This window comes from Gymnoscopelus braueri, assembly GCF_963280865.1.
Source record: "Gymnoscopelus braueri genome assembly, chromosome: 11".
Lineage (NCBI taxonomy): Eukaryota > Metazoa > Chordata > Actinopteri > Myctophiformes > Myctophidae > Gymnoscopelus > Gymnoscopelus braueri.
This window is the reverse complement of record NC_137613.1, coordinates 49,188,409-49,204,479: the sequence shown is the minus strand read 5'-3', so window position 1 is coordinate 49,204,479 and position 16,071 is coordinate 49,188,409. Positions and strand designations below refer to the sequence as shown.

The 16,071-nt window shown below is 48.0% G+C and overlaps 1 protein-coding gene across 1 annotated transcript in view; it reads left to right on the top strand.

Annotated features, from left to right (window-relative positions):
* LOC308094550 (receptor-type tyrosine-protein phosphatase U-like) overlaps nucleotides 1-15,605 on the top strand; it is a gene marked incomplete at its 3' end in the record, with an annotated part of 148,486 nt that extends 132,881 nt beyond the window's left edge. Inside the window, exons 24-29 of the mRNA XM_080441274.1 lie at nucleotides 6,032-6,186; nucleotides 6,644-6,779; nucleotides 10,080-10,229; nucleotides 11,870-12,184; nucleotides 13,497-13,622; nucleotides 15,444-15,605. Coding sequence (XP_080297400.1) covers nucleotides 6,032-6,186; nucleotides 6,644-6,779; nucleotides 10,080-10,229; nucleotides 11,870-12,184; nucleotides 13,497-13,622; nucleotides 15,444-15,605 — 1,044 coding nt within the window. The remainder of the gene's footprint in view (nucleotides 1-6,031; nucleotides 6,187-6,643; nucleotides 6,780-10,079; nucleotides 10,230-11,869; nucleotides 12,185-13,496; nucleotides 13,623-15,443) is intronic.
* Nucleotides 15,606-16,071: the final 466 nt, after the last annotated feature.

Below are 16,071 nucleotides of genomic sequence, written 5' to 3'. Positions count from 1 at the left end.
AGCGTTCATCCTCATGAAATCTTTTCGTCGAGAACGAGATTCCGAGTGACAGTCAACTCTGGCGGTCATCCGGAATTCGTAGAACCTTAGTTATATGCATAACTCTCGTTCTACTTCATTCCTACTGACCGCCAGAGGCAGTGTTTTCAACACCTGGATGACTAATACCAACATAGTCACGAGGAACCTGCCCTTACCTGACCATCAGTTGCAGGTAGAAGAGGCCGACAGCACCGCCATCGCCATGGGATGAGGGGCGGCCACATTCACCCTGTAGAAGCGGGCAAACGTGCAGGAAGAGGCCCACGCTGCTGCCGCACATATGTCAGCCAGTGGGACACCCCTCAATGCAGCCCAGGAGGTGGACACGCTCCTGGTTGAATGACATCTCACAGGAGGAACAGGCAAACCCTTGCGTTCGTAGGCCTGCAGAATGGCATCAACAATCCAGTGAGAGAGTCGTTGTTTGGACAGAGCACACCCTTTCCTGTGCCCTCCATAACAGAGAAACAGTGCGTCAGACTTCCGAAACACAGAAGTCACATCCACATACTGCCTCAGGACCCGGATGGGGCACAGCAACCCACGATCAGGATGCGATCCCTCTGCCCCCGGCTGTGGGGCATAAGCCGTCAATCCGACAGGCTGGTTGATATGGAAGGCTGAAAGCCTCTTTGGGAGAAAGGAGGGGTTGGGCCACATAGTAACCCCAGACCCATCCGAAGTCCACCTCATACAGTCCCTGGCGACAGACAGGGCCTGGAGTTCCCCCACTCGCTTGGCAGATGTAATGGCAAGGAGGAAGGCGGTTTTAACAGACAGCCACCTGAGATCCGCCCGCTCCAGCGGCTCGAACGGTGGAGAACACAGGGCTTCCAAGACCGTAGGCAAGTCCCACGAGGGCACCCGAGTGACATGCGGGGGGCGCAATCTAAGAGCCCCCTTCAGAAAGCGACTCACAAAAGGATGGGATCCCACAGTACGACCGTCCACCGGCTCGTGCTGAGCCGAAATGGCGGCAATATACACCTTCATTGTAGAGGCTGAGAGCCCCTTAACCAACAATGTCTGTACATAGCGGAGCAGTATTGGTACCGAGCACCTGACTGGATCCACTTGTTGGCCCTCACACCAACTACGGAACAATTTCCATCTGTTAGAGTACAGCGCTCTAGTGGAGGGTGCACGAGCGTTCAGCAAGGTATGGACAACCGCCTGATCGCAGGAGTTCAGCAGTGAATCCGGCCCCTCAGGGGCCATACATGAAGCCGGAGGCGATCTGGCTGGGGATGCCAAATGCTGCCCCCTATTTGCGACAGGAGGTCCTGTCTCGACGGGAGAGGCCAAGGCGCTCCGTTGAGAAGCCGTCGGATCATGGGAAACCATATCCTCCCCGGCCAGTATGGAGCCACCAGCAGCACCGTGTGACCGCATGTGGCTATTCTGTGAAGCGTCAGCCCGAGCAGTGGAATTGGAGGGAATGCGTACAGGAGGCAGTCTAGGGGCCATGGGTGAGCTAATGCGTCCTGCCCCAATGGACTGGTTGGATCCGACAGGGAGAACCACAGTCGACAGTGTGTTGATGTGCTTGAAGCAAACAGATCCACTTCTGCTCTCCCGTACCTCTCCCAGATCTCCTGAATCACTGAGGGGTCCAACCTCCACTCGCCTGGAGGAGGACTCTGGCGAGAAAGCATATCTGCAGCCTGGTTGTGAACACCTGGCAGATGTACTGCCCTGAGACTGGCCAGGCGAGGAAAGGCCCACTGGAGGAGTCTCTGAGCCTCCTGCAGAGACTGCCTGGACCTGACACCTCCCTGATGGTTCACATGGTAGACCGTTGACGTATTGTCTGATCGGACAAGGACATGTTTCCCTTCCAAGGCGGGAAGGAAATGCTTGAGGGCTAAGTACACTGCACGGAGCTCCAGCGCATTTATATGTAGTAGCCCCTGCTGAGGGCCCCAGGTTCCTCTTATGGTCCTGTGATTCCACACAGCCCCCCAGCCTGAGAGAGATGCATCCGTCACCACTATCTCCCGGCGAGAGGGCAGTGAGCCCATGGCGACGCCCCGGCATAGACTCGCCCTCCTTCTCCAGGGTTCTAGCAGCCGACGGCACTGGCTGGAGTTCCTCACCAGTCTTTTCTGGTGCCTCTTGGGGTCGAGGCCCAAGCCGTTGACCAACCGCTGCAGGGGGCGCAACGAAAGGAGTCCTAGGGGCACAATTGCGGATGCCGCAATCAATGTGCCCAGCAGACGAAGGAGCAGGCCGTATGTCGGCCTTGTACTTCCCCGTACACGAGCGACAAGGGCCACAATGTCGTCCACTCTCCGTGGGGAGGGGCAGGCCCGCATTGAAACTGAATTGAGGGCGATGCCGATGAACACCACAGTTTGACTGGGAGCCAGAGAGCTCTTGGCGAGATTCACCGTGAGCCCCAGCCGTGCGGCATGGGCCAGAAGGGTGGACGTATCGCTGAGTGCCTGCTCTTGGTTCGAAGCACATACCAGCCAATCGTCTAAGTACGGGAGGATCCGCATGCCTCTGGCCTGCAGCGGAGCAAGCGCCGCCGCTACGCATCTGGTGAAGATCCGGGGGGCGAGAGAGAGCCCGAATGGGAGCACCCGGAACTGATAAGCCCGCCCCTTGAAAGCAAAGCGGAGAAACTGTCTGTGGTGTGGTGCTATTGGCACATGGAAATAAGCATCTTTCAGGTCGATGCTTGTGAACCAATCGTTCTCTGCCACAGTCTGGAGAACATCCACTGTGCGCAGCATTCGGAAACGAAAAACCTTCAGGTACTGATTCAACCGCCTGAGGTCGAGGATCGGCCGAAGGCCGCCGTCCTTCTTCGGAATAAGGAAATAAATGGAGTAGAACCCTCTTAGCTGAGCTGAACCAGGTACATACTCTATGGCTCTCTTCTCTAGGAGCTCTGAAATCTCCCGGCTGAGGGCTTGAGACCTCAGCGGGTCGTCGACCACCGTCATCCGTACCCCTGTGAAACTTGGGGGCCGACGATTGAATTGAATCCTGTAACCCTTGGACAGCGTTGCCACCACCCAAGGGTCTGAAGTCAAGGCTTCCCAGCGGCTGAGATGTTGTGGGGTGAACCGGCTGGGGCCCGGGTCGGGAGAGTCACCTCCGACTCCCCCGGTCCTGGACTGGTTTAGAGGATCGGCCGGCAGGGGCCCCACGCCTAGGAGCCCTGCCTGTGGGCGGCCGGAAAGAAGGCTCTTGGGGGCCCTGTTGGGGTTGGCCCTGCCGAGGAAAGGGACGTCTGGCTCCCGAGGAGCTCTGGCCCCCAGCTGCTGGGTAAGGAGTGCCCGTGCGTCTAGGCTGAGGTGACGGTGCTGGGCGTAAGTCCGCGTACTGGCGCCTGGACCTGTTCGCTTGAACACTACGCTCCAGGGCCTCTTGAGCTGCGGGCCCAAACATCTGGCCTGGAATGACAGGTAGTGTGCGGAGTGTCCTCCTGCACCCCTCCGACAACGGGGACTGGGCGAGCCACACCTGGCGACGAGCCAAAGTCAGCGTGGACATCAGTCTGCCAAGTTCCCTCGCCATATAAGCGAAAGCGTGGAGTGAGGCCTCACTCAGGCTCTGTGACGGGGCGTCACCCCCCGCCGTGCGGAGGGACTGGTCTAGGGCCAGTATAAGGTGGGAAAGAGAATTTCCGATACGAGCCGCCCGAGCTGCTATATCGTAGCTCCTGGTGAGGTAGTCATCGGTGACCCTGCATTGTGCTCGTGGACAACGAGCATCCGGTCTGAGGGCCTCATCTGGGGACAGTATTAAGGATGCAATGGCAGGGTCTATAGCCGGCACGCGGTCTAACCCATACTCCCCCGCTTTGTCCATGGACGCCAAGGCCCTGCAGTCTTGTGACAGGTGGAGACTGGCCTTGGCCCTGGGATCTGACCAACATCGCTGAAGCTCCTTGATGAAGTCCTCAGACGGTGGCACACTGAAGGAGGACTGCTGAGCGTGCCTGAAGAAGGCATTAGGAGGGGGGGCCTCCCCTGGGGGGGCATCCAGTCCAAGCTGTGCCAAGGCCAGCTGAACGGCCTCCCTAGCTGCATGGAACCCAGGCCCATGAGCATCTGCTCCAGACCCCTGAGAGCCTGTCACTGAGCGGGTGGGGGACCCGCCCCCGCCCTCTTCCTCCAGGTCCTCATGCTTTTCCGTTCCGGACGCAAACTGGGAGTCCGAGGCTGCAATAGACATGGCATCGTCCTCATGTTGATCAGCAACATCGACAGTATCATGGCCATAGTTCCCATCTCTAACCTGGAGTGGAGAAGCTGGGGCCACAGCATCGGTGCGGGGAGCACCAGGCTGCAGGTTGAGGAGAAGGGCTTTAATTTCAGCAAACTCAGAGGTCAATGTGTCCACCTTGCGAGACAACGGATCATCCTCCTGACGTCTCCTCTTGGCGCCTGAGGTCCCAGTACCTAGGCGCTGGCGCTTAGACAGACCCCCTACAGGGCTCAAGACTGGCATTCCTGAGGAAGGCACCTCTTCGGTATCCTCCTCAGCCATAGCCAACCTCTCTTCCCTCTCAGCGAAAGACATGCTACTGCAATCAACGCAAGCGTCCTCCGTCAAGGCTAGTCTTAGATGCCCAATGCCAAGACAGTGTGGGCATAGGTCATGGCCATCCTCTGATCCCAGAGCAGCCGAGCACGTGTTACAGACGGCGTACATCGCCAGCATGGCAGCACCAAGCAGCAGTGGAGCGAGACACACTCCCAATGCTAATTGCTAACGTTACAATACAGTGGGCCACACCGTGGTTACGCTTTTTTTTCTTTTTTTTTTCTCTTGTCCAGTGACCAGCAGCAGCGGAGCGAAACACACTCCCAATGCTTGCGGTATATTAAAGCGGTAGAGCGAAACACACTCTCAGCGCTAATCCTCCTTTCCTTCAGAAGTGGAGCGAAAGGCACTCCCAATGCTAGGCTAGCAGTCAAACATTCACTCACCGTCGCCGATGTACAGCTATGGCTCCATGCCTGGACTGCCTCGATGTTATTGTCGTTAGCCACGGATGCTAACAAGCAGCCGCTAACTCCATACACCGTCGCTGCAACTATATGCTTCCTCTCTTTTTTCCTTGTCCTTTTCTCTCCTTTTCGGTTCTTTCCCCTATGAACGGGGTAATCCAATATATAAACAGGCTACGCAGTCTCTGGAGGACGGACCGTAGTCCGTAGCTCCAACCGTGTCGGTTGCGAAACTTCACGCGCAGCTTGTAGTTGGTCGACCTACGCTTACGGAGGCGAAAAGATGAAAGAGGATGAACGCTGTGTGCACCGCACCTAAATAGGTGGCGTGCGCGTACACAGGTCACGAGTGACTTTGTTGGTATTAATATTCGACCTATGCGCGAGCGCGCGATGATATCCAGGTGTTGAAAACACTGCCTCTGGCGGTCAGTAGGAATGAAGTAGAACGATAACTATGTGAGCCTCCACACTGGTGAACGATAATGTTATGTTTACAGTGCCACCAAACGCAATGCGAAGTCCCGCTGTGTCAGAGCCCACACAGCGAGATCTCTGCATCTGTGGTGCTGAAAGACACATGCAATAGGCTACATGGATAATCTGACTCTGACTATTAATTTTAAGGAGGTGGGATGGTTGTATGCTACCTGAGGTAGTGGCAGCTAAACTAAGACCAGCTAACGTTCAGCTGTTCATAATCATCCTCTCATCTCCGTTAACAATAACAACACTGATTCTGAGGCCGATTGCATCCCAGATGTCCTTCTGATGGATTTTGATTGGCTGTCAGTGTTGATATCATTCATGAAATCACTCTGAAAGTGATCCAAACGATATCACTCACCTCTATCGTTGGCGTCATAGTTGTGGTGTGGACTCCGCTTCAGTTAGAAAGATTTTTTAAATGACATAATTATTTCTAGTTATCGTTTTAGTTATCGTGCTTGGTGTGAATGGCCCTTTGGGTGTATAAGCCGTCGGGCTGTTCTCATGATAGCACTCTCTAATTGTTTGTGTAGAGAGGCTACCCTGCCAAACACGAGGTGTGCCAGTTCCATTTCACCTCCTGGCCGGAGCACGGCGTTCCCTACCACGCCACGGGACTGCTGGCCTTCCTGCGGCGCGTTAAGAGCTCCATGCCCCCCGACGCCGGACCTGTGGTGGTGCACTGCAGGTACCTGACCACACACACACTCCCACCCTGTGTCTCTGGTACCTGACCACACACACACACACACACTCCCACCCTGTCTCTCCGGTACCTGAACACACACACACACACACACTCCCACCCTGTCTCTCTGGTACCTGAACACACACACACACACACACACTCCCACCCTGTCTCTCTGGTACCTGAACACACACACACACACACACTCCCACCCTGTCTCTCCGGTACCTGAACACACACACACTCACACCCTGTCTCTCTGGTACCTGAACACACACACACACACACACTCCCACCCTGTCTCTCTGGTACCTGAACACACACACACACACACACTCCCACCCTGTCTCTCCGGTACCTGAACACACACACACTCACACCCTGTCTCTCTGGGGGCTGAATGTAAGAGGTGACCAGCACTCGATGGAATCATGTCAACGTTTTGTGTTCTCTCCAGCATGGGGGCGGGACGGACAGGCTGCTACATCGTTCTGGACGTCATGCTGGACATGGCTGAATGTGAAGGCGTGGTGGACATCTACAACTGTGTCAAAACCCTCTGTTCCCGACGCATCAACATGATCCAGACAGAGGTCAGTGTCCTGCAAAGTACCTGCAAAGTGCCGGTACCCTAACCCTAACCCTGGCCTGAGGGTGGTGTTGGGCGAAAGGTCAAGGGGTCATTCAAAAGGTTAGGACTCATCCTCCAGGCTTCATGAACGTGTTCAGTAAGTTTCATGTAAATCCACACATTAGATTTTGAGAGATCATGTTTGGAACCAAAGTATTGGACAGACTGACTGACACTGCAATCCTTTGATCCCCACCCCTAGAGATGATAAAAATAAATCAAGTTTTATTTGTCACTACGCAAGTACGCATACAGGTCCAACCAGCGGAATGCAAGTGTTTTAAGGACAATACTATTAAAGGTAGGGTAAGTGATTTGCTTTGGTTAAAATAAGTGTTAAATAGCTCTATATTCTGATAGTACTCATTGCTATAGAGTGTTTGTTCAGTATTAGGAGTCTCCTTGTCTCTCCACCTCTTTATTAAACAGAAAATGCATTTTCGTTTCAGTTTCAGTTTCATTTCCAATTTTATCCAACCAGGACAGAGAACTCAATCAGGATACAGATTAAACAAGTGGAATTGGAAGTGATGACACTAAGAAATGAGCAGACAAAATTGGAACTGGAACACTATACAAATTAAGCTTAAAGATGGGTACTTTCTCCTGATTGGCTGAGATTTTGACACCTACCGAAAAATTTATTTTCTGTTTATTAAAGAGCTGGAGAGACAGGGAGACATCTGTTACTGAAAAAACACTATATAGCAATGATTACTATCAGAATATAGTATTTTAACCTTTTAACAAAATACTTTTTGTTTTAACCAAAAAATATCACTTACCCTACCTTTAATAATAATACTAACAATAACAATAACATTTAAGGTATGTTTTGGCCACTAAAACTATATTCTTCACCATGTATATTCTCCAGACTCTCATTTGTGGCTGTTATTTGTGTATAATAAGAAAGTCTGTACAATGTCAGAAAACAGAACACTAGGAGAATTTTGGGTCCCTGTAAACCTGGGTCATATTTTTTCTTGCCGGTTATGACAGTATTTTACTCACCAGATTGAATTCAGAGATATTGGACACACGAAACACAGCTAGACACAGCTTTACAACGGCATCTATTGGGACCTCAGAACACAAGCCTAGACTTAAACAAGTCCAGTTTAACAATTATCTACACCACACTTGAAAGTGAAAAGTTAATACCCCAAATGTCCATTATACTGTGATGGTCTACTCCCTCCCTCCTGGTTCAACTTGCAGGAACCGTACTCACCTTATTTAAACATAACGTTTACACAAGCCATTGCATAACATCCTAAGTAAACCTGCAGCGATGGCTGATTATTCATGGAACTGTTATGAGGATGTTGGACTAAAACCTCTCCGTTCCATCTGTTCCTTGGCAACAATAGACACCGTTGTGCTGCTGTGTCCCTGCATCCAAAATCATCATAATACCTTCTGTGTTGCCAAACATCGCAGAAACCAGTGATGTCAGTCAGTGTAGATGTGCGTCTTAGAACAGCTGTGCAATGTTGTTTATAGCAGCTTAGGACAATCACAGAGATTAAAACTTTCCTTTCTGCATTACTTGATAACACCTATAGCTTAGAGACTGTAACTGTAAAGGTTTGTACACTGGAACTGGTAACACTTTCTTTGCAAACCTCCAGTTTGTTCAGAATGCAGCAGCTATAGTGAGTGGGTTAGGGCCTTGCTTCATATGACTCAGGTTCAAATCCTCTCTCACTCAAAGGAAATGTAATTTTGAGAGCCAGATCGGGACAGATTAAAAGCTCACTCTCTGAGCTTGTAGAAAGGGATACTGGTGGTCCACTGGTTAAGTAACACCCACTTTAAGGATGTGTGGTGTAAGTTGTCATTGCTTCAAAGTAAAGCTGCGTGGTTGGAGTTGTGGAGGAAGGTTGATAGACGGTGATGACAAGCTGCTGAAAGTTGTGTGTGTGTGTGTGTGTGTGTGTGTGTGTGTGTGTGTGTGTGTGTGTGTGTGTGTGTGTGTGTGTGTGTGTGTGTGTGTGTGTGTGTGTGTGTGTGTGTGTGTGTGTGTGTGTGTGTGTGTGTGTGTGTGTGTGTGTGTGCTTTTATCCAGAGCGACTTGCAAGATCGAAATAAGCAGAGGAAGCATGAACTCTAGTCAATAAACGACAAAGTAAATAGTCTTAGAGTCGCAGAGAACTTTCAGACCTATGAAAGATTATTTAAACCAAGTTGGAGTGGCTTATTGTCTGTATCAGCCAAGCAAAGAGGGTGTTTATCCCCTTTTCTTTGTGCAAGAACTCAGTGCGAGGATTGCTGAGGTGGAGTGCCACACCTCCCAGTACTTACCACACATTTTATTTACCAAAGCCGTGCTACTACTCATACACTGAGTTGGCGGTGCCCCAGCTCGAACTTAGGACACACATTATTTAAAAATGTCAAAAAGATACTTCTATATAGCTCCAAGAATCAAGCGTTGTAGTGGAGCCTGATGGATACTGGCACAAAGGCCTGACCAAATCATGTTGTGGTGTGTCGATGAAGGCTATGTGGCTGAACATGCTCCTCATCTTCACTAGCTCATTATAGAGGGGAGGGGTTTTCCAGGACAGCGTGCAGCTTCCTCCTCATTCTCTCCTCAGCAAAGACCAGTCTGCTATAGAGACTGGTAGAACATCTGCTGCACCCTGTTGGAAGGACCTGTAGAAGGCCTCAGTGTTGTCAAAATGGCTCATCCCAAGTGGGACATTAAAGGGCCTACACCATGAATTTTAACTTTTCTTTTTGTTTTGTGTGTTTTTGGTCTCCCCTACCTCTCTTCTATCCCAAAAAACACCCCAGTTTGAACACTCAGGCTTTCACAGCATATCTGGGGTTTTCTGTAAATTGGTCTCAAAACAGACCAAACTGATTTTCACCCGAACGTGACGTCACGTTCGGTACAGTCCCTGTTTTTTCAGTTCCAACTAAAAAATAAAATTAAAAAAATCACTGTGATACCAGGAGATAACATGCATACAAACTGGCTCAATAGCGCCCCGTGCCAAACAGGACAATGTGGTATTGCAGGTGAAAGTGCTTTATAAGCCAGAGAGAAGTTAGTTGGAATGAGTATATCTGAGTCTTGATTTAGGCTCAATCCTTTTGAAAAACGTTTGAGGGACATAAACAATATGATATTAAATATTGATTTTTTTTTTAAATTCATGGTGTAGATCCTTTAACATAATTATGCATTTAGAATATGCATTTAGAATAGCCAAACTGACGTATTAAGTGTGTGATTTTGTGTGATTTTTAGGAGCAGTATGTGTTCATCCACGATGCCATCCTGGAGGCGTGTCTGTGTGGAGAGACGGCCATCCCCATCAATGACTTTGCTCTGACCTATAAAGACATGCTGAAGGTGGATTCACAGAGCAACACCACACAGCTCAGAGAAGAGTTCCAGGTAACACACACACGCATGCGCACGCGTGAACACACACACACACACACACACACACACACACACACACACACAAACACACACATATGCATGCTCGCATGCATGCTCGCTCGCATGCACGCACACGTTTTATATTACTATACTTGTGGGGACGTTAAAAGGGACGTTAAAAGCAATTTAACATTAACCACTTTGAACCTGGTGTCCCTCTTTTGGGCATGTCATTATATATTTTCAAAGATGTTCAAATGTTTAGCAAAAATAGATTAGCAAGCTTTGTGACATTATGTGAGCTTGTGTGAAACCATCCCGCAACAAGGTATGAATTAGATGTCATAGATGGCATGATTGCATTGAGAAAGTTTAGCCCTTTAAGACCTGAGGCGATTCTTAAAAAAAAAAAAAATCTAAATCCTAACCGTTTTTTTTTAAAATATATAAAAAATATTTTTTCACGATTTTTCAAAAATAGCAGATCTACAAGCTCATAGCGCGGCACTCTGTGCCGCGCTATGAGTAGATCTGCTATTTTTGAATAGCCAGATACATCTAAAGTGACACAGATGCGTTCGAGGTCTTAATGGGTTAATGGCAATCTTCCCATTACATTTTGAGACATTACAGTATGCAGTTATAGATGTTGGCCTAATGGTGGTGCTAGAGGGACAAACAATGCCATGGCAAACACTTTACATTACGTTTGTTCATGCTCTTATTATTTACGGTCGGTGCTGCCTTGTCTGGTTGTATGTAGCCTGTATGTTTTGCGTTTTAATATCGTTGATGATTGGTGACCGTGTACAGCACAATTACAAACTCTCATTTTCACATGCGGCGTAATTAACTTCTTTCGGTTCTGTCCACATGCCAGCTCCGACTAAATAGCCTCATAATTGCAGTGCGTATCCGCTAGACGCAATATAGCAGCTAGCAGCCACTGTCTTCTATTCATTTAGTTTAAACCAATGGGGAGCCGTTGACAATATAAAGTAAGTTAGATAATCACTTCAATTTTCACCAATTTCAGTTTCTCATAGTATGCGTATTCATAATGTATGAGATTGTGTTTTTATCCATTAACACCCTGAAAGGTTCTGGAGTGATAGGAACTGTATTCTAAAGTTGCTACAGATATTTATCCATTTAATATATAACAGCTGGGAACTTTGATCCCATATTTTTGGATATTTGTATTTCCTTTGTCCTTTGTTATTTCCTTATATCTCTTTGATTTCACTTTCTTCTCTTATCACATCACTTTTCTCACTCCCTCCAGTTATCAGTTCATCTGAATTATTCATGATAATGTGAGCAATCAACACCTGCAGGAACGCACACACACACACACACACACACACACACACACACACACACACACACACACACACACACACACACACACACACACACACACACACACAGAATAGACTGATCTAATTCATTTATGCAAATTACTTTCATTCACCATTTTTTAAATACATGTTTTTTTTTTCTTTCATAATTGTACTTTATTCCTGTGCCGTTGTCTTAGAGCTGATTTATACTTCATCACATGACCACGTCGCTTAACTGAGAAAAGGACATTGTGTTTATGTTATTTGGTATAAATTTAAATAAACATTGTCTCTCTGTGCGTGCGTCAGACGCTGAACTCGGTGACTCCTCACCTGGACATGGAAGAGTGCAGCGTCTCTCTGATGCCCAGGAACCGCGAGAAGAACCGCAGCATGGACGTTCTGCCGCCCGACCGCTCGCTGGCCTTTCTGGTCTCCCCCGAGGGCGAAGGCAACAACTACATCAACGCCGCGCTCGCCGACAGCTTCCACCGAGCTGCCGCCTTCGTGGTGACGCCCCACCCCCTGCCGGGGACCACCACAGACTTCTGGAGGCTGGTGTTCGACTACGGCTGCACCTCGGTGGTCATGTTGAACCAGCTCAACCAGTCCAACTCTGCCTGGGTGAGACACAACACACCACCATGCTTTTGGTCTCTATGCTCTTCTATTGAGACATTTAGCCTGTGTCTAGGTTGGACACAACCTTTGACACGACTCTGTTTCTGGTTTGACACACTGAAGGTCAAAATTCAATTTCTCCCCAGAGCAAGCAGGCAGGTTCTTGTTTATATATATATATATGACTTTTCTGTCTTCATTGATAGTACAGTGGTTATTTGACAGGAAATGCGTAAAGAGTCAGGGAGTGACAGACAGCAAAGGTCCTACGGGCTTGGGAATTGAACCCGGGACTCGCTGTCGGGCTTTATCAGTGCCCATATGGTACGCGCCTTAACCACTAAGCCACCGGCGCTTCAGCAGGCAGGTTCTATTAGCTCAGTGGTAAAAAGAATCAGCACTTGCGCAGGAGACCCGGGTTCAAATCTGGAGATAAAATAGGAAATTTACATAGTGCAGCTTTAATTTGCACAGTTTGTCATGTTCATATGAACACATTCTTATCGCTTCGTCCATGTTTGTTCATGTCTTGTTCTGTTCTCACGTCTTCCTGTTTCTGCTCTGTCACTGTGTCATGTTGGATTTCTTATCACTATTTACCCTTATCCTCTCTCTCTCTCTCTCTCTCTCTCTCTCTCTCTCTCTCTCTCTCTCTCTCTCTCACATATCCATTTCACTGGATTAACGGGACCTCCCTCCCTCGCTCGCTTCCCCCCCATCCCCCCAGACGGGACCGCACGCCTCCTGTATAAATATTTATCTGTCCTCCTGCCCAATGTCACCTGTTAATACCGTTCCATCACTGTGACAAGACATTATCAACTCCTCTGGGGGGCCCCACCCCTCCCCTCCCCAACTTTCCTCACTGTCAGCGCCATAACGTCGTTAGCATGTCAACGCCATCGCTCCCCTGTGAGTTCCTCCCAATAGCTGGCCGGGGACAGAGCCCTTAGAAGTTGTGTTGTAACTAACTCTCCGTTTCCATCACCTCCAAGGCACAGCCAAAGTTCCTCTACCGCATTAATTTATAACGAGCTCATGCTAATGACTCAAGCTGTTGAATAATTCAAAAGGTGGGGAGGCATACGTGAGTGATTGTTGTTTTGTTCATTTCATTCGTGGCTCCATTTGAAAGTAATCGCTGTCATTTAGGCTAATTGTCACTGTTGTCAATACTCAGGTGTCTTGTTACTGTGCCTCATGACGGGCTGTGACATCATGACTTGTCCTCCTTAGCTGTGTGGCATTATGGTTTGTCCTCTTTCAAGCTGTGTGGACTGATGACCTGTGTTCTCTCTCTCTCTCTCTCTCTCAGCCATGTCTTCAGTACTGGCCTGAACCAGGTCTCCAGCAGTTTGGACCGATGACGGTGGAGCTTCTGTCCAGAACGGCCGACGATGACGTCATCATCCGCCTGTTCCACGTTCAGAACATCACACGGGTAAGCCCCGCCCCCTGCTGAACACGTTGATTCACCCGTGTTCAGTAACTCATGACTAGATGGAGACAGAAACCACAGAATCTGCATTATTTGTTGCATTAGCAGCTATAGGCGTTATTTGTTGCATTAGCATTTTAGATGATCTTAACTTCAGAATAATGTATCAGGTTGATTTAATGGTAGCCATAGATCGTATTGCCATACCAGGCCGTTGCTTGCCAGTGAACTGCATCATGGGAATTTTTGGAACACAGAGTGGCCGGAATTCACACAATAATAATAGTAATACACATTATTTGTATAGATTTAGATGTATAGAGGTAATAAAAGAAGAGTAAAAGATTAGGACGTAAAATAGATGTAGGAAGAAGTAAAGTATAAAATAACTACAAAACAGTATTAAAACAATAAACCGATTAAATGAAACAAGAGGAAGAAATGGTTAAAGGGTTATAGAACTTGTTTTCTCATAAAAGTACGATTTTGAAGATGGTTCTGAGTGAACTAGTCTGGCATTCTCAAGCAAGGCGTGCCAGAGCTGAGGAGTCCAGTTTCCTTCGGTTCTGAGCAGAGCCATTGAGAGAGAGAGAGTTCATTTTAAATGAACCGTTATTATAATATATATAACTGCTACCAACATGTTGAAAATAACGGGAATGTCATTGTTTAACAGAAACAGCTACTTTTACTGGAAATGTTTCTCTAGTAATTTGACTGGTTTTATGTGTTAAACTTAAAGTACTGGGAATCAAAACATTGCCCCAGCATACAAATTGAGGTGTCAATGTGACTCAATTCAACATGGCAGATCATCATGAGTTGAGGTTTTTCTCATTGTGTGTGACATGTAATAAACAGTGGAATTGGTCTCTGCCTGAGGATGTAGGCAGTGTTCAGAGATGTAACCGGGAGACTGGGTTTAATTGTAAATGTTATGATAATGATCAACTAAGAAGTGAAAGAACAGTGTGATTGCTTCTCTTTAAACAGCTTTTTACTGTCAACCTCTCCCTCCCAGGTTCCACACTGATTGATTGTGGAGACATAATTACCTCTCTTTACTCTGTTTTCAGCTTCAAATCACTGGGTTACTTTGACATGTCACTTTGATAGATTCAGTGCTCTGCATTTCTATAGCTGAGAAGAGATTAATTGAAAAAATGCTATTTTAATTGCTTCTCAAATGGCAGGCATGTTGTTGTTTCAACAGTCGTGGAGAAAATAATCTAAACATGAAGTAAAAATATATCTTGCCCCATTGAATGGCCCTGCAACAGCTCAGTGCTATTGAGGGAAATATTTTGTGACACGCATTCTTCTATAAGAGGGTCAAGACAGTTATCCCCTACAGTATATAATGGTATTATTTTCCACATACATTTCCAGGTTGAACATTATGATGTGAACAGGGCACAAAGCAATAAGTATAAAGTCAGTGTGGTCATGAGGCCCATTATTTATGTAAGATTCACAGACTACATCTGATACAGCATTTTCAGATGTAATTTCAGTGGAAAAAAGAGAATCATATAACAGGAAAAGATTTCTCGTCATTGAAGCCCCTCCCTCCTCATGTTAACCTCCTGTCACCCTATCAACGGTCCAATCTCGCCTCCTACTAGAAGCCCCTCCCCCCATGTTGGCTTCCTGTCACCCTGTCAACTGTTAAATCACGTCAAGTTGTGTGTCGTGATGTGTGTGTTTGTGAGAGGTGGATTAATGTGCGTGTGTGGAACATGTTTTTTTTGGAAGCAGCAAGTCCACCGTTTAATCAATGAAATGTCACCCCCCCCACCCCTCCACCTTCTCTGTGCTGTCCAGCTTCAAGAAGGTCCGCTGGTGTTGCGTCACTTCCAGTTCCTGCGCTGGTCACCGTACCGCGAAGTTCCCGACTCCAAGAAGGCCTTCCTCAGCCTGCTGGCCCAGGTGCACAACTGGCAGGAGGAATGTGGAGAGGGACGCACCATCGTCCACTGCCTGTGAGTCCATACACTGATACCACAAACACTCAATGATACCAGAAACACACGGTGATACCAGAAACACTCAGTGATACCACAAACACACACTGATACCACAAACACAGACTGATACCACAAACACACACTGATACCACAAACACACAGTGATACCACAAACACACAGTGATACCACAAACACACAGTGATACCACAAACACACAGTGATACCACAAACACACAGTGATGCCACAAACATGGTGATACCACAAACACACAGTGATGCCAGCACCATCCACACAATGATACCAGCACCAACCACATGGTGACACCAGCACCACAAACCTAGTTATACCAGGACCACAAACACTGTGATACCAGCACCACCCACACAGTGATACCAGCACCAACCGTAGCCAATGGCTTTAACGCCTGAATGGTCTGCTGACATCATCTGACAAGGCGTCAGACTCTGTAGCACTTTTCCTACC